Below are 18,637 nucleotides of genomic sequence, written 5' to 3'. Positions count from 1 at the left end.
TCCGCCGGGGGCAGCGCGTCGCCGGCGGGCGGGGAGCGAGCGGGCGCCGGGTCCGGGCTGCCGCCACCGCCGCCTTCTCACACGTGAAGGACCGTAGCCGTCCCGCCGAGGAGCCCCGCTATCCCGCAGTGCGGGGGCTTCCCCTCCGCCTGCCCTCCGGGCGCCGAGCCGCACCGCTCGCCCTCCCCCGCCGCTCTTGGGAGGCGCCGCGGCGCTGCCCCCGTGAGCGCTCCCCACGGGGTGGGCGTGGGGAAGGGTGGGTGCTGCGGCGGCCTCCCGTCCGCGGGCGTCCCAGCCCCGCCGGCGGTGGATGCGCCCGGGAGGAGCCGCCGAGCCCGCCCAGCCCTTCCAGCCCCCCGCGGGGGGGACGCGGGGACCGCCGCGATGACTTGACGCCGGGCCGGGCCGTGCCGTGCCATGGAGGGGATGACACGCTTCGCGGTGGCCGCGGCGCGGTGGCGGCCGGCGCTGCCCGCCCTGCTGCCGCTGCTGCTCGCCGTGCCGGCGCTGCGGGGCTCTCCCGCCGCAGGTAAGGGAACAAAGAGGGCCCGGGGGCAGGTGTGCGGGCCCCGGGGGCCGTGCCGGTAGCGGGGCGGTGCGGGGGGCGGCAGCGCCGGTAACAATGCGGCGGGGCCGGCGGGCGGGGGCCGGCGCGGCGCGGCCGGGGAGCTCCGCCAGAAAAGGCGCGCATTGTTCGCAGGCGGACCGCGAACGCTCCGGTGCGGGGCCGCGGCAGCCGCCGGGCTCGGGGGCTGGGACCCGGCCCGCGGAAGCGGCGGAGAGAAGCGGTGCGGGGACAAAGAGGGCACCCGGCGTTTCGAGCTTGTAGGGTGTCCTGTGCCAGGCAGTGGTCACCGCGCGTTGTGGCCTCAGCGCCCGCGGCGTTCTGGCGGTGCCCCGTGTCGGGCTGCGCTGGCACCTGCGGGGTGCATGCAGGGCAGTCTGGCTCTCCTTCAGCCCTCGAGTGAGGAGGCATTCGGAGCCTCTCGAAACGCCCAGTACGACTTTCCAAGCACCGCCGTGGCATGACTTGTTCGTGAAGAGAACGGTTCAGGCTCCAGAGGGTGGTGTATTCAGTAGGTGTTTAGGAAAAACCATGAATCAGTGACCCTTTTTTTTCCTCTCGTCTTTTCTCTTGTGGCTCTAGGTATCAAAATTAGTCTGTAGTTAAGCAGACAGTTTAATCACAAAGATGTCTCATTTGGTTCTGGTCCCATAGCACTTCTTAGTTCATCTTTAATACTTAAAAAAACAGTAATAACTATCATTTCATGGAAAGGTACAGTTTTGCTGTGATTAGGTTTTCATTTTGGTAGATAAGAGGTATAAAGTAATACATTTTTCACAACATCAGAAAGTTGTTGATAAGTGGCAAGAAGTGATAAGAGCCTGCAGTAACCTGTTTCTTGAAGCGGAACAATTAGTGTTGACTCTTGTTCAAACACAGGAATTGTGGTGATTATTGTTGGGTGCTTAAGAGCCCTTAGTGTTATAAAACATGCTTATCTCTTTATAATAATCCTTTATTCCACTTCAGAAAGTAGTTCGTGTTTTGGAGGTGACTAGTTAGCTTTTCAGGGAAGTTATGCTCTCCTCCAGCTCCTGTCCTAGCCTACCAGAGATGTTCCATTCCAGGCTACATGAAAATTGATATTTAATTGTAAACTTCAGCAATTTTTCTTAAATAGATCAGGATTTGCATACAAATAGAATGCAAAGTACTAGGTTTGTAAGTTGGAAATTTACTTGTGGTTTTTTGCCTCTGAGAATGGCTGGGTTTCTTCTGTATTTTCATAGTAAGTCAGTGAAGGCTCTTGTTTGTTTCTCTTGATACATAGTAGCTTTTAATTAAACGTGGCTGTGAATTTCTGTAAACAGTTTTGTGATTCTTGTACATTCTTGTATAACTTAAAAACAGCAGTAGAAAAATTATGTAACTCAGCTAGTGTTTGAGCTGCTGGAAGACAATACTTAGAGACAACAGATCTTACCCAAAGCACTGCTTTCCTGCTCAGTCTAGGGCAGGAGCCTTTAAGCTGTTTTGATTTGAGAGTCCTCTATGTTTTCAATTTCCACTGGGCATGTGAATCATGTGCAATGAACTTGAGGATACTAAGAGTAAACTTGCTCTTCAGAGGATGCTTTTTTATTGGCATCTCAGAAATGGTCCATTGGTTGCAGAGATTTTAAGTCTGTAGGTTGAATAGAGCAAGGGTATTTTGTTCCTTTTCATCAAGGTGAAATGCTTTATTTAAAAGCATGACAGAAGCCGGATTTCTTTTTCTGGGGCCCATAAGGTTTAAAAAACATTTATCAGAATCTTGTCTTCAGTGTTGAATGTTTTGATGGTGTAATGGGTGTTGTGAAACAGAAGAGCTGTATAGTGACCAAATGCCCTAGGTTTGGGCAGCATTCACTTAACTGATCAACATATTTATAACTCTTGTAAATCTCTCTAGGGTGCAGTTCTTCTGCCTTTCAGTGCCATATGGTCTTGGGCAGTCTAGGGACAGCAAGAGCAAACTCATACAGCTCTGAGTTACACTTAGGAACATACGGTAAGAGTGGAGTGGCCCCTTATTGCAGTTGAAATAGCAAGGACAATACTTAAGAAAATTTAGTAGTTAAACAACTTGGGTTTTGGAATGCTTGATCCAGCTCCCACAAAAGTCACATGTTGCTGAATCAGGGCTTCAGCTTCTCCAGTTAAGCAGATGCTGAACTCTTAGTGTGTGGTTGGACGCCAGTTGCTGAAGGTAGGTTTGCCTTTGAGCACCTCAGCGAAGCAGGGCCTTGGCCAGGCTATTTGAATGTCTTGCTGCTCAGCACAGGCTGTGTTTTACTTTTGTTCCATTGCACAATCTGCACAACACCCGCACTGACAATCAGGAGGATTTATCTTGTCTCGCTGTGCTGTTTTCATGGGAGGGAGAACTCTGTGTTGTGGACTCTGAAAAGACTGCAGCGAGTCTCCTCAGAGTCTCAGGGACCAAAGGCAAGTTGTGGAGGTCAAGCAGGGAATCAGATGTAGCTGTCTTATGGGAGAGTTGCAGGATATTGTTTATTCAACTTAATTGTATTAGTCTGTTGCAAACACTTGAGTTGGCATCATATCTCTTGTGGCCAGTTGAGCTTGTCAAGCTTGCTTCCACTTCATTTTCACAGAAAACCCATATGGTTGGAGGATTCTTTTATGACTGCTTTCTATGCTGTGCTAGCTTTATTTATGTCAGCCTCATGTCTACAAGCTACACTTGTAGTCCTGCCAGAGGAAATGTGTTTTTTGTTTGCATGTTCTTTCAAGAAGTAAGAATGCTAAACAAGCTAGTGGACAGTGCAGCTTTTTGTTCAGTGATTTCTGTTTTGTGAGTGCTTTTTGTGAAGCAAGGTGTTGGACTTCTCAGGCAGGGCTGGGACTTGAAATACAGCGTGACTTCAGCAAAGCAGGCTTTAACAGCTTTGACCTACCTTGGGTGATAGATTTCAGGAACTGGGCACATTAAGGAGCAGTGACTCCTGCTGCAGTACAAATCTTTGTCTTGGGAAGCTGGTGATTGTTGTAAATGGCAGGCTCTGATGACATCCCAGTTCTTGCTTGTCAGTTCAGAATGTGTGTGCATGTGTGGGAGTTGCTTGGGAGAGAAATGAAGCAGAATAGACTTCTTAATAATACAGTCTCACTTCAGTTGTGGGAGACATGGCTTTCCTTCATTTGAAAGTAAATCTCATTGTGGCTGATGTCCTAAACTACCAGAGAGTCTCCAGCTCTGCCCATTGTGGCAGACAGTATGAATAACACTGGTTGTGTAAGAGTTATTGTGGATGCTGTCCTGAAGTACCAGTGTGTCTCCAGCCTGGCCTGTTGTGGCATACAGCATGATGAATGCTAATTTCATAAGAGTTATTAAATACAGTGTGTTCTGGGAACCTGAGCATAAGGAAAAAAAGCTGCAAGGAAATGGTTATCCTTTAAAATTTGTTGTAGAATCCCATAGTTTAGTAAAACAGTAGCGTTAAATGAACTTAATTATGCAGTCAATTTCTATTTTGGCTCATGTAGAAGAATCCCATTCTCGTGGAGTCCTTGTAAGTATGGACAGTGTTTCACTCTGGAGTTACCTGATGATATGCCCTTTCTAGCTCTTGAAAAGTCATATATTGCTGTGCTTTTCTGCATTGATTGCCAAAAACACATGAACTCAATAACAAATTTGATTGATAGTCCCTATATGTACTGTGTTTTCAGCTGTTGATATTACTGGAGACACCTGTTTTGGAAGAGTAAGGAAAAACCTTTTGTAAGAGCAATTCATTAGTGGTGTTTTTTTTTTTTTTTTTTTTGGGTTTTTTTTTTTTTTTTTTTTGTTTGTTTGTTGGTTTTTTTTGGTAACACATGAGATTGGGGGGGGGGGAAAAGGTAAAATTGACCATCAATACTCATATCACTCATTTGTCAGTCTGTCAGTGTAAGTAATGCATGTAAGATGCCCATATAAATATTGGCAATGGGCCTGATTGTTCTAGATCTTATTTAAGCTGTAAGGTGTTGTAAGATGTGTCTAAGAAATATTTCTGCTTTGCAATGGAGTTGAGAACAAATTTAAATATTTCAGTTGAAATTTTGTGAAGTGTGCATTTAGCTATGGGCTGCAGCTTTTTCTTCTTTGCAAAATATCAGCTGAAAGAGTTCAGCAGCTTCTGATGTTGAGGCAAGAGGAAAACAATGGCTTCTGCTTTGAGTTCTGCCAGCTTCTTTTCTGAGCAACTTTAATACACTTATGCTTTGGAGCAGTTCAGTTAAACTTTGCTGGATTGTGTCTGCTCTGAGGGGATTTTTTCTCCAGTCTTGCTTTGAAAGTGATTTTTCTTTTTTGAAAGCTTGTAATGACTGAATTGAGGTAGACACAGCTACATTAGAGAAGATGACTTTTTGGTTGGCTGAAGCTTTAATATGGACTATTCTTGTCCATATCTCACCTACCATTGTCTTATTCTCACCTACCTCTCAGTACTGACCTGGAGTATGTGTTGCCTGGGCAGATGTACGCAGCACTCTTCCCATAGTCTAAAATGTTAGGTGAAAGATTGGACTTTGCTGTGAAAGTCTATCTGAACTGCTCCAGAAGTGGGACTGGACTGAGATTCAGGACTGAGAACTGAGCACCTGCCTGCCTTGTGTTTAAGGCCATGTCTCTGTTATGTAATGCTCTAATTTCTTTAGGGTGTCTTTGGCGTCTGCCTTCTGGTGCACTGTGGTATGGTGGTCTTTGCATCAGGGCCAAGGGGGCAAACAAAAAGAAGTCTTTAGAAGGAGCCAACATGGGACTTGGGTTTAGTTTGAAGTAGGGTCTGAGGATCTTTCTAGTCACTCTTCAGCTTGTTGATGAGATATGTCCAGAAACCTGTAAGTTGTAGGAGGGGAAGAGACAAAAATTGCAAGAAGGTTTGTCAGATGAAAGAAACTGGAACTGGCAGGGCATAAGGAGTAGGATGCAGGACAGTAGGTCAGGAGTGTAAAATAGGTCTGTAGATGAGGGAAACCGCAATGCAGAAATTAATCCTAGGTGAAGCAAGCAATGCAGTTTGATAGTAGGATAAGCACACTGGGAAACACAGATGGACTCAGTTTAAAAAAGGAAAATAAGCATTAAAAAAAATAGTGTTGAAAGGATGAATCAGAAGTGGAGAAGACAAGGGACGGGGACAAGACTGGAGGAGATGTGACCAAAAGCATCAAGCTTGCAATTTGGAAATGGGAAAATGTGTGCCTGCTGCTCTGGGACACTTCCTTCAGAATTTGGCGCAGAATTCAGGGCTTCAGAGTGTTGGTCCTTTTCCCCTCTTAGCCAGAAGCATGATAATCTGCTGCTGCTTCTTGGAATATTTCATGAATGTGCATGAATCAGCCTTGTGACAGAAGTGTTTTTCTAAGTTTGTTTTAAGAACTGGAAAAATTCCTCCACAAAAATTATAGCTGCATATGAAGACTGCAGGGACAAAAATCAGCAAGTTGGAAATATTGACATTAAAATAACCTATTAATCCATATAGTTTTAAACCTCTGTACCTGCAAGCTGTTGTACAGCTATGGCCACAAAGCGTGTATCCATATGGATAATATTTATAGCTGTAGAGGCACATGCACACACCTACACACAGACAGGACCATCCTTGTGCTCAGTGACTGATCCTGCTGTGGGGAAAAATGGGAACTGGATAGCAAATGAAGGAATGTCTGCAGGACTCTTGCTCCTTCTGTAGCAGATGTCTGAGGTGTGACATGAAGGGAGGGACAGGGAAGTTTGAATAAAGGTTTTGCTGTTAATGTAATCAAATACTGTCCTAGACAATTGAGTTGTGTTGCTGTTGCAGAGTTTCAGTGATGCTCAAGTTGCTTAAACCAAGCTTCCCACAGGTGGTCCCTAGCTGTGTGTGTTCCTCATTTACTGGATGTCAGACCTCTGGGATCTGTGTTGCAGAAATACTGAGTGCTTCCAGCTGCCAAATAAGTCAGGGGAAGCTGTTCTTAAATAGGTGTTGTCTGAAATTCTGAATACTAATTAATGTTTCAAATTAGGCTCTCAGAATTTGACCTTGTTTCTTAGTTTCACCATTTGTAAAGCGTGATTTCTCAGATGCAGTTCCTCATTTGGTTTTCAAGATCCTAAGGAATGTCCACATGCAATAACAGTGAGCAAAACAAGTTGGTCGGAAAGCCAGATTTTTGTCTTGAGAACAGTAAAGATCCAGCAGATGATAAACCAGTCTGCAGAACTTGACTCTACAGAAAACAAGTATAAGAAATAAACTAGTTGTAAGCAAATAGAAAGTAACAGGTGGTGGTGTAACATGTATTGACCACGCTAAGACTTTTTTAGTAAGTTATCTTGCCTTAGATATGGGAAGATGTACTATGCTCTGTTGAAGTGTAGTAGGATTTTGATGTTGGGCTTTTTTATGAATCAAATACTTAAAAGAAATCATGCTTACTGATGTTTGTTCATTTTCAGTTTTAGCAGTTTCAGCTTACATCCCCTACCTGTTTGCTCTTCACATGCAAACTGTTTTCTAATCCTTTTAGTCCTTTTCCATTCTCCCCTCTGATTTAGAGAGGCTTCTCTTCTGTGAATTAATATCCTGTATAGAACTTTGATTTGGCTTCAGCCATCTGGTCAAGACAGCATGTTAGGTCTTGTGGTTTGAAATAGATAAGAGGCTAAAATTCACCTGCAAGTAAGGGGAAGAGGAGGGAGGAATGGTGGAAACACAGCAAATCAAGGGCCTGAAATCCATGCTTTTCAGTAAGGGACATGCATAATAGTGTCATCCTGAAGGACTTGAAAACCTGCATAGCTCTAGGATGGGGACTAGACAATGTAGTAGTGTTGTAGTAAGGGGCCTGGTGTCTATCAGGGGTCATGGACAGAATGGGATTCAACAGGATCCCAGTGGTACTGGGCCTCATGAACACATGGGTTTTGGACTGGGCATATCCTGTGTAATAACTCACTAGTTTTCTTCAATAGCAGAAGAGCTCCAGCTGGAATGCTGTGTCTCGTAAATGGCCTTGTCCTTCAAGAAAGAGACAGGCTACTAGAGACAGTTCAGTTCACAGAACTATTGGGACTGTCTAATGTAGAAAAAAATGCCAGGTAGACAGGACTTTATTCAAACATATAAAATATTAAACATAAAGGGAAGGGTAATAAATAGTTGTTTATGTTGAGGAAGAAGACTTGAATTCAAGTGGACAAGACAGGTTTTCTAACTGCTAATCTTCTTAACAGTGGGGATAATGAAACTGTGAGTTGCATAGTTTGGGGCAATAATGTCATGTGTCACTGGAGTTGACAGATGAGCTTGTAGAATGATCTAACAGAAGGGGATTGCAACAGTGATATGAAATACTTTGCAGTTCTGTTTCTGTGAGATACTACAAATAATAAATACCAAATAAATAAATGTCATTTATATGCAACTGCAGCACTGGGACTGATATTATTCATTACTGAGAACTTTGGTGTACTGATCAGGTGAAGAAACCATCTGTGGTTTTTATGTTGGTTGATTTTTGGGATTATCATTTTTAAAGGTTTCAGAGAACATCTTGTAATCCTTGTTATAGTGTTTTTATCCATGGTACTAACAGGAGGAACACACTAACTTTGTAAGTTGCTCTCCATGCAAGTTCAGTTCGTGAAGCATTTTAGAATGCTGCATCACTGAGACAACAGCTACAAGTAAGTGTTATGGAAGTGAGTCTGCATGTCTTTATTCATCAACTGAATTTTTACTAGCATTTTTATATCTTAGAGGTGGGATAGAGAGAGGCAGTATTGAGCTCAAAACACTGTAGTGCTATTTCCATGAAATGTGTAGTTTGTCAAGCTGGGAACTTCTTCATCCTGGCACAGAATGTAGGATTTGCCCTTGTGCTTAGCAAAGGAAGTGATGGTGCAAGCAAGAGGCCCTAAGTGATGGAAGGCAATTGGGAGCCTGGGCAAAGAAATGGCACCAGGCCAAATCTTTCAGCTACAATGTTCTGTGTGCTGCTATCTGTGGGTCTGTGTCAAAGGGAGAAGACAAATCTTTAGTTCTTCAGTAGCTGAGAGACATCAGGTCTCCCACCTGGCATCCTGACTGGAGCAGAACTGCAAGGATAGCAGCAGGGGTGTCCTGGCTAGAGCTGTGAGCTTGTTGGGCTGGGCTCAGGTATGTGCAGTTCTTAGTTCTGACAAAGCTTTTCTGGACAGTTAAGGCAGTGTGGAGCTGTCTTTGTGCCCTTTCTCTGAAACTGCTTGGTGTGGCAGGGTGAGAGCAAGGGGCGGGTAGGAACTTTGGTCAGGAGGGTACTGAAATAAGGAACAGCAGAGAGAGCACTGGCTGGAGCTGTGGTAGGACTGGATGAAATTGGGAATGTAGATAAGGGTATCAGTAATGGAAGGCTGAGTTGGGAAGTCTTGTGCTAAGAGGAGGGCTGCTTGATATTGCAGATTTGGAGGGCTTTTTGTGGCTGCCCTGAATATTTGACTTGAGCTTCCTCACTTTAGAGCTGTGGAGAAGGGTATTATCTAAATGGGTAGCTGGTCTCAGTTTTAACAGAAAACTCTCAGATGTCTGGTAAGATAAATTCGAGAACTCTACATGCACTCTGAAAATAAATGGTCCCATAGGACATGTAGATGGTACAGATAAGGATTTTTTTTTCTTAAGTAGTATTGATACAATGTACAGATTTTGTTTTCAGCCTATTTTTTCTTATTTCACACCCTCTTGGTTGAATTTCTTATTGAATCTTTTGATACAGAATAAGAAAATTAAACTGTTACGAATTCTTATAAGAAAAGAAGGCTCTCCATTTTTTGCTCCCCAGCCAGTAGTGTATTGAACTGGTTTATGGAGAGTCTCTAAGTAAAGTTCTTTCCTCATTTAAAGGCAGCTGTTTAATGCTGCAGGGTGGTGGAGGGAGCATTTATTCTTTGAGTTGGGTGTGAACTTGATTAGATGTTGAGCCCGTCTCACCTTTTCCTGTGGCTCGTAATACTCTTGTAAATAAATTCCTTCTCATGTATGCAGATTGCAGTGAGCACTGCTCAACCACAAAGCCACAAGGATACAGCTGAGCATTACTTGGAGACAAAGCTCCAAGCATTTATGTAGCAGACCCCTCTGGGCTAGTGTCAGGTTACTGTTTGAATCGGAGACAGGCGGTTGTTTGTCAGCTACACTGGATTCTGGTTGGGTAACTTCTCCATTGGTGGCTGTGTTTAAAACTGAAGCTGCTGCAGAATTGGGACTAGTTTGTGTGATATATTAGGATAGAAATTGCACGTCACAGAACAAAATCCTGATCTAGAGCAGAAGTCTGGTTTGAAGATGTTTTCAATTAAAATCTGTCAGTGACCTTACTTCCTGTGCTTGTGGTGAAGGATGAAACAGATTTGGGCTTCCAGCCATTGACATTCAATTTTTAGAAGATGTAATTTGTTCCATTCTGAAAGAACAAAAAAAAAAGATAATTTTCCTTTGTCTTTCCAGAGTGCATGTGCTTTTTATAGTAACTTGGTTTAAAAAATTATGTAAATGCTTATCAACATGGTAATCAAAGTTTTCGCAATAAATATTCTATCCCATATTAATACAAGCAAGGAAGTTTCAGGAAAATAAATTGTATTAGTCTGTTTTCTTTGTTTACCTCTGTGAGTAGTTACTTTGCTGCTTGGAGCAGCAACCATGTTCTTCAACTGTAAAATTTGTCAGAAGGATTAGGAAAGCTGAGGAATGTGAAATGAAGGTAAATCCAGTTTCTTTCTTTTTGAATTGACTGGATTCCAAGCAGACAGTGTCACTTGAAGGTATAATCTTCTTAACATCCTGGGAGTATTAGAAACTTAGAAACAAAACTGAATATAGTTTCTGTACTGACCTATTCTTGTGATTCTTTAGTATTTACGGCTGCTATTTACCATGTATAAAGTTTAAGCAGCGAAATCAGGTGAAAATAGGTCTAGAAACCTTCAGATTTTTTCTAAAATTATACTCAAATGACAGTTTTGATGTATTTTTTTAATGAGCCAAAGCCATCATTGAAACATGCTATTGATGTGTGAAACTGCACTAACAATTTAGGATGGTTGTATTATTTTATATTTGGAAATAAAACTCAGTCATTGGAGAATAGAATGAAGCCTTATGTTGTATCATATATTCTAAAAACATCTATGTGACTTAGGTGAGGTACTTCAGAAATATTCCCTAGTACTTTCCTTCATTCTTAAATAGTATCAGCCTTGGAAGCCACATTTAAAACTTGTTCTCAGTAAATATGATGTTAAATAGCTTTCTAGATCTTTTCAAAAGCAGAAATAAATATTTTATATCTTCCGAATGTAGGTGCAAGAGTTAATATGCTTTATGAAGGCAAGTATGCTGAATTGAGTGAATACTTATAGCTCCTACTTCCATTTCTCCTAATCAGAAATTACACTTCTAATGCATTAGTGGACTTGGGGTTTATGAAAATGTATTTTGAGATTCAATGCTTTTAGTTTTGAGAGAGCTGGAAAAATTGAGGCTATTACCAGTAGGATGAAAGTAATGAATTAAATAAAACTGCAGCTATTTGGATTCTTCGGAGTGTTTAAGACCAATTCTTGTGGACAGAATTATTTGTAGGAGGACAGGTGAAAAGCACAGGTGCATGCTAAGTATAGTTTGTTGTAGACAGGGAAAGCAACCACCCAGACCAGCAGGTGTTTGTGAAACACTCGTTTAGGTTGAGGCATGTAGTGCTGGGTTATGCTCATAATGCATTAACATGTGTGTTTTGGTTTGTTTTTGGGGGTTTTCCCCCTCCCTTGGGAGATAAAGGAAAATATCAGGTAGTTTATTTTTCATGACTGAACAGTGCATAAAGGTTGAAGGCCTGTCTCTGTTAGCTTGGCCATATGACTTCTCCCCAAGTTTAATTGGAAGCTCTGTCTCAAATTCTGTTTCTGTTGTGCTCACCTTGGGAGATACCTCATACAGTAACCTGAGAGCAGCTTTACTCTGGTAACTCTACAGTGCCTTCCTTAAGTTTCTTTTCCTGCAGTGGGAAGGAGCAGAAACACAGTTGTCAGCAGGAAAGAGCAGGGAGCATGTGGAGTTTGTGAGATGGGGGAACCCCAGTGACTAAAGCTCCCATTTGGACTGTCTCTAAAACTGCAGTGTATTTATTGTGCTAACTTTTGTGTGGTTTATCTTGCTTGGAAACATTATAAAGTCATAAGCTTCTTGATGCTTCCTGATTTGTTTTTGCAGTGTAAAAGAAATGGCATTATTGCTAGGTGGAAAATATTGAAGTAGAAGTTTTGTTTGAAACCTAAACATTTTTAAAGAACATTTATTTGTTTGGTTTTTTTCTGATTTGCTTTCATGAAAGAATATCAAAGCCAATGGAATGTGTTATTAACAATAAATGTTGTGCATGTCTCAAACTCCGGTTCATAGTCTCTTGGGGGAACAGGTGGAGTTTTTCCTTAATGTGTCAGATATTTTTTATATTGAGCACTTAAAAAGGACATGCTAAGTGTATTTTATTTTTAATTAAACACTTATGTTCATGCAGAAATTGTTCAGTGGCTGTGTAATTGAGTTAAGAGTAGCATGACTTGTGATGATGTAGTCTCTGATAGTCATGTCAATAGTCTATTTGCCATCCAAAATAACTTGCAGGCTTCCTCATACTATTATCTGTTGGTGTTTATGGAAAATGGCGCATTTCTAAATAAAAATCCTGCTTTGGTAAGTGGGCTGTTCATGAAGCAATCAATTTCTATTTTAAACAAGTAAACCCTCTAGATTTTCCTCTGTTTTTACACATTACAGCAGGTGCTATGTATATTTAATCAGAAGACACAGCAATAATAGTCAAAACTAGTCTTTTGAGCTCAGCCTTGTTTCACATCAATGTTTTATGTTTGTCTGGAATGTTGAATTGTCATAAAATGTGCCTGTTCAAATAGAGACACAAGACCAGGAGATTCTGCTACACAAACATGGTAATATGGTTTCTTCTAACCAATATGGTAAACATCAATTACTTTTTTTGGGGGGGGTGGGGGTGGGGAGAAAATCCTTTTATGGATTTTTTTTTTTAGCAAACATTCCCCTCTCTGCTTTCCTCAATGCTTCTCTCATTTTCCCCTATATGTTCTATCCTGTTTGCTGCCTCTTGTGTCTTAGAGTGAAAGTTGCAGGGAGTTCCATCTTACCTCTAACTGAAGACCAGGGAAAAATTGATTCCTGGTCTTGTGTTGGTTCCTGATTCCATCTTGTATTGGTTTTTGCATTCTGTGTATTTCTTCCAGGCTCTTAGCAGTAGAATTTGTTAGGCATGGGTGGGGTTTTTTTTTCTTCTTGGGGAAGGGAATACTTGGAAAAAAGGGGAGGAGGAAGAAGGAGGATGTAGTCTCTTGCCAGACATGAGTGATTCAATTTAAGATGTTGCTGTTACTTCTGTCTTAACTTGCCTCATCAGTATTTCTCTTTTTTTTGGTATGGTTTTTGTATAGGCTATATTTGTCTTAAAGTAATTTATTGTGATATTTTTACTGTTTTGCCTTTTCCACTTTAAATGGGATAGTTCTTAAAACCCTTAATAGAGCACAGTCATGCAAACAATTGTATTGGCACCTCTGAGTGTAGCAATGAGTATCAGGGGACAGAAGGGAGCGGCAAGAACCTTTCAAAACACAGCTGCCACTGACAGAATGGCACCACAGCTCTCTTTTACTCTGAAATTAATTTGTTAAGGAGCAACTGAATTTGAACTTGCTCGATCTTAAATAACCTCTCGTATTGAGAAACCTTAATTTCGACAGCAACTCCTTTCTCATTTGAACTGCATAACTTACTAGTGGTTTTTATGAATTGTTGGTCATTCTGGAAGTTTTATTGGCTGGAAGGAAAGTGGATCTTTGTTCAACTCAGAGTACATAGTAAAAAAATTCTTCTTTAAGAAAAAATTTTTATCAGTGATTGAATTCAAATGTCTTCTTGGTCCTCCGTCATATTATAATCTGTATAGAAGGTTTAAGCTCCATAAATTGTCTAGATGAAGAATTTTCTCTTTTCTAGCTGATGGGTATAGAGAGCCAGTGTTGTTGCTAATGCATTTTAGTACATCCTTTTTTTACAGCTGATGCCTTCTGTTTCAGTCCTAGCTTCAACACTTGCCCTAGGCTGAGAATTATTTACTGTTCAGTCCCCATGTGACAGTTCCTTTCTTCACACTGTTTCTGCATGTGCTCTCCCTGTGTAGCCTCACGACCCCAGAGCTTTGCCAAAGTGCTCAGCTTCCCTCCATCTGCTTGCTGCCCTGAGCAGCAGCAGCGCCTGCCTCGTGCTCCTGGAGGGCTAGCTGGGCTACTGGCTAAACCACTGCTGCTCTTGTGGTTTTGGCTCTCTTATATTTCTGTACACTCAGTTGTCCAAAAGGAAGCCACCTTGTAGTTACACCTATATTACTGTGTGTACAAATCAGGCCATTGCTAGAAATTTGTTCTGGTCTAACGAGCCAAGCTTGTCAGTAGGCAGCAAACGCATGCCTGGTGTTCTGAGGTGAATCCAACACATCTTCAGAGATCTCAGTGCTCCTAATTCAGCAAGCTCGGCTGTCCAGGACTATGTGAAAAGCAATAAAATGTGGGGAGTATGGGTTTGGGTGACCCAATATGATATTGGTAAAGGTCTAGCACCTGACTGGAATCAGGTGTTCTGTCGTGCATCTTGCTGTCTGCCTGCTACTGCTTAAGATGTTTTCTGCATCATCCAAGAGAGAGCAAGATTCCAATTAGTGAGCTTCAGCTTTAAATAGGTAGTAGAAATGTTTGTTTTTCCGTCTGACTCAATGTTACCATGTGAGAGACAGGATTTGAAAACACTGTCAATAGTGGAGACAAAATATTTTGTAATGAACACACTCATCAATTCCAGCAGACTTCTGCAGTTTTTTCAGCAGGATCTTGCTGGCATTGGCTGCTGGTGGCAACTTTCCTGTGAGCAGAAGAGTTGAATTAATGGTGTGGGGAAGCAAGAACACTGGCAGGCCGCATGGTGGCACGTCAGTTCTCAGCCCATTTTGATTGAAACGAATGTATTTTACAACAGACAATGCATGAGTCTTCCTGAATGTTGTGATAGTGTGGAGAGAGTTGGGAGCAGAAAAGAACACTGAAATATTGTGGAGAAAAATATAAGCCATCATGTTGCTTACTACAGTGTAAATGGTTTTGGGTTTTTTTTGTTGGATTTTTTTTTTTTTTTGGTCTTTGTGGTCTTTTTAAAGCCAAATGATACAAAACTCAGTTTTTTGTTTAATTTGCATGTTGGCTTAATGATGGAAGAGTGTCTTGGGGAGAGGAAGCCTCACCAGAGGAAAACTAATAGAAGTGAGATATTTGAGGCAGTGCATGTTGTAGTTCACTTGAGAGACTTGTGTGAAACTGGCAGTGTTGCCTTTGTGGTTTCATTATAATGATTTAAATATCATCACATGGACGTAAAATGCTAAAAATTCTAAAGCATCTTTGGCACCAAATTTAAAAAAATCATAAATCATTATTGCAGTTCTCAGTGGTGCCTAAAATGCAGGAGGACTTTTTTTGCCATAATAGGCTTTCTTTGAAAAACAGAGTTCCTGATATGTCCCTCCATAACAGTGTAAAAGATTTAGACCTTTCCACAGTTAGCTTCAATACTAAAATTTTATGCTGCCACCAAGAACTAATGCAGGAAAACTTTCCAGAGGTATATATTTCAACTAATAATCTCAGTCTAATTTCATTTCATTTACACTGGGAGTTTTCGTGGGTTCTGTTCAATGACTATTTGAAGGTGAGTAATAGGTGATTCTCTGTCCATAATGTCTGGTGGTGTAGTCTTTGAGATACTCAGGGAAATATGGAGATCTCTCATGATGCTGACTCTAGCAGATTTAGGCTCTAATTAGGGCTGGTTTATGTAAACTGGTTTGGGAACTGACAAGTTCTCAGTTTCCTCATCCCATGCAGAGAAAGGAGGAAAGAAAAAAAAAATCAACAGCCCAGAAGGCTCAAGAGCACCATACAAATCTGAATATGCTGACCTTTTAAAGAAAACTGCAAGTGTTGGAAATGCCATGTTTTATTAAATTTTTGCAGGTTAGATGGACTTTACTGGAACCTTTTTCACACTAAAGGAAACACCAAAAAATGGTTTTGCTGAGAAATGGTACTTTAAATGTTCATAGTTTTTTTTTTTTTTTTTTTTTTTTTTTTTTTTTTTTACTTTTGTTCATCCCTGGCATGTTCCCTGTTGTAAAAATAGTGGTGTATGACACAAACTTGAGGAAGGGGCAAGAATTTACATGCAGATTTACTAGGCTCCTGTAAGGAAACTGTGGCACAAGCTTGATGAGTGAACTGCTTCTCATCAGTCACTTGAGTTCTACAGAGCAGACATGAGAGTAAGACATCTGTGAGATGTTTGGTGAAAAATGGTATCAATAGCTTGTCTTTTAATATACAGGCTTTTCTTATTCCAAGAAACCAAGCTTGAGTCAAAAGTACAGGGGCTGGCTTTTCAGATAAACTCGATTCTTCTGTCAGCAACATCACTTTTTGGCACCCACTACACAGATACTGATATACTGCTGGCATTTGATAACTGAGGGCTACTTTTTACCGGAATGTCTTGAGAGTGTCATTTTGGCTTGGTTAAATACAGAAGTTTCTTTCACTTTACATGTACTTCAGTTTATGATGAGATTAACTCTCCAAGAAATGCAGTTTACCTCAGAAATGCTTAAAATGAAAAAATCTCCCGCTTAGAGCCCTTGGAAACTGTCTTCCATGCCAAGGTCTAGTGTCTTTATTGAACTGGATCTTACCCTTCATGAATGTATCTGGTGCATGTAGAGAAATCCTTCTTAATGAAGGAGAGAAGGCAGTGTTTCTAAAATCCTCTAGCTTGTTAAACCTGGAAAGGTACTGGATAAGAGTACATAAGAGGGGAGGAAGGGCAGAGGAAATGAAACATTTTGTTGATTGGCTTAACTTTCTAGAAAGTGCCTGGACCACGCTTGAATCTTGGCATTACAGTAGAATAAAACATTATAAATATCTTTAGTCCTGTGGTTTGGACTATTTTAGATCCCTAATGACAGAGGAAGGAAGGCTCTTTTTTTTTTTTTTTTCTCTCTATTCCTGACTAGTTTAAAACCCTATTTAAGTGATTTTGTTCCCCAGTAACAGAAGTTAATAGAATAAAATGATGGTGAGGAGAGGGAAGGAATCATGTGCAGCTCTCTGTTGGCATTGTTGGTATTATCCAATTTCATATTTGCTGTGAGGAGCAATTGTTAACTATGTTTAATGAAAGATACCACAGATATTTTCATTTACCACAACTGGATTATTGATAGTGAGAAACATTACTGAGTATGTTTCCCCTTTTATTCTTCAGCTGTGGGGACAGGAGCATTCCGTTTTTAGGTTACAACGGTATCTGCATTTGTATTGAAGTGGTTTTAGCCCAGCTTAATGAATGAACAATTTAGTATTTTGAGTGTAGCCTTTTGTAGTACGACTATGGAAAGACCAACTATTGCAACTCCACCTGTTTCTGTGAGATTAATCCTTGGGTAGCATTTTACAGGTGTTCTGTGCATTGTCATTTACACAGCGCTGCTGCAGTTCTGCCATGAACTATTACAAACTATCACACAAAGTACCAAGCCAGTGCATGATAAATGTAGCACACTGCTTGCAAATGTGAGAGGGATGTTGCTGGTTTAGGGTTCATTAAGCTTGTCAGAGATGTTGGTTTGTCTGGCGGTGTGAAAGAGACATGAGGTGACTTTCTGGATTGCAGAGATGTTATTGGGATTTGGGAATGACGTGTCCCATGGGAGCTGAGTGTACTCCACAAAGGTACATCTTTTGTGATAAAGTATTAGCTTTAGATTAAAAAGCTTATTAAAGCCATTTGTTTAAAGATGCAATGGAACAGTCATCAGCATGTTATACCAAGCTTTGTTCATTAATATTTTGAGTAAAATATGTGTAGGAAATTTCATTTTGATTGTTTTTGTGGGTAGGTTTTTGTATGAATAGCACAGGGAGACTGAACTGATTTCTCTAGAGATAAACAGTGAAGTTCTGTATTGATAAGATGGCCAAAAATTCTGAAAACCAGTCATGTGGGGCCATAGGGGAATGTATCAGGAGGAGGAAGAGTCTGGTGGGCTGTTGAAGAGGAGCTCACAAGAGTGCAGTGGTGTGGTTGGGAAAACAATTTAAATGTATGAGTGGAAGCTGGGAAGTTTTCCCACCTGTGTGCCAGCTGTGTGGTAGCTACAAATGTCAACTGCTCAGGAAGGATGTTGATTGACTAAGTGGGAATGGTTCAGAGAATATCCCTGTCATGCTTTGGAAAGGATGATTCCTGGTGAAAATGTCAAAAATAGCAGCCTAGCTACCATGCTCTAGAAACAATAGAGATGTGACTTAATTTCTGTGTTGTGGAAAATATTCTGTAGTGGAAGGGGTCTTGGACCAGATAGGAGAGATTTTCAGTGAGGGGAAATTGAAGCTGAAGAACACTGAAGTGGAAGTTACAAGATTTGTAACAATGAGGAATAATTATCTGTAGAGCAACTTACTGTGTTGGAAACCTTAAAAAGCAAGAGTTAACTTAGGCAAGATTTGTGAATAAATTAGGCCACAGATGGGGATGGAAGACCACATTGTCACTTTCTGTCCTTATAGGTTTCTGGCTATGTGCTGTAAAAGAGTGACATTATGGAGTCTAATCATGTAGCATGGAATGTAATTCTCCTTTCCCTCGACTCCAGTCACCTTCTATTGGAATAAATGGCAAAATGTGCTCCGACCACGAGTATGAGACGTTGCTTGTGTTTGTTTCCCTTGGCTGGGATTTAGAGGAGATTGATGCAAATTTTTAGTGGTTTGGAAACATTCACTTGTGTACCAAAAAATATCAAGATGGTCGTGATTTGCACTAAACTTATAGAATGTGACGTTGAAGCATAACATGCAGTTTGATAAATAAAACTTCGGCTTATGTAACAGTTTTGAGTGTCATTCAGGAGCGT

The 18,637-nt window shown here is 41.3% G+C and overlaps 1 protein-coding gene across 4 annotated transcripts in view; it reads left to right on the top strand.

The window, feature by feature from the left end:
• Window positions 1-14: 14 nt before the first annotated feature.
• Window positions 15-18,637, top strand: part of KIAA1549 (KIAA1549 ortholog) — a 141,746-nt gene continuing 123,123 nt past the window's right edge. For all 4 annotated transcript variants that reach the window (XR_005952214.1, XR_005952213.1, XM_041398760.1 and 1 more), the window contains exon 1: window positions 15-529. Coding sequence is in view for 2 of the 4 variants with exons in the window: in XM_041398760.1 (XP_041254694.1) it covers window positions 418-529 (112 nt within the window). In the remaining 2 variants the exon portion in view is untranslated. The remainder of the gene's footprint in view (window positions 530-18,637) is intronic.

The sequence above is a fragment of the Onychostruthus taczanowskii genome, unplaced genomic scaffold (assembly GCF_017590055.1).
Source record: "Onychostruthus taczanowskii isolate IOZ18803 unplaced genomic scaffold, ASM1759005v1 scaffold15, whole genome shotgun sequence".
In the NCBI taxonomy this organism is placed as follows: Eukaryota; Metazoa; Chordata; class Aves; order Passeriformes; family Passeridae; genus Onychostruthus; species Onychostruthus taczanowskii.
This window is presented reverse-complemented; position numbering and strand designations above follow the sequence as displayed.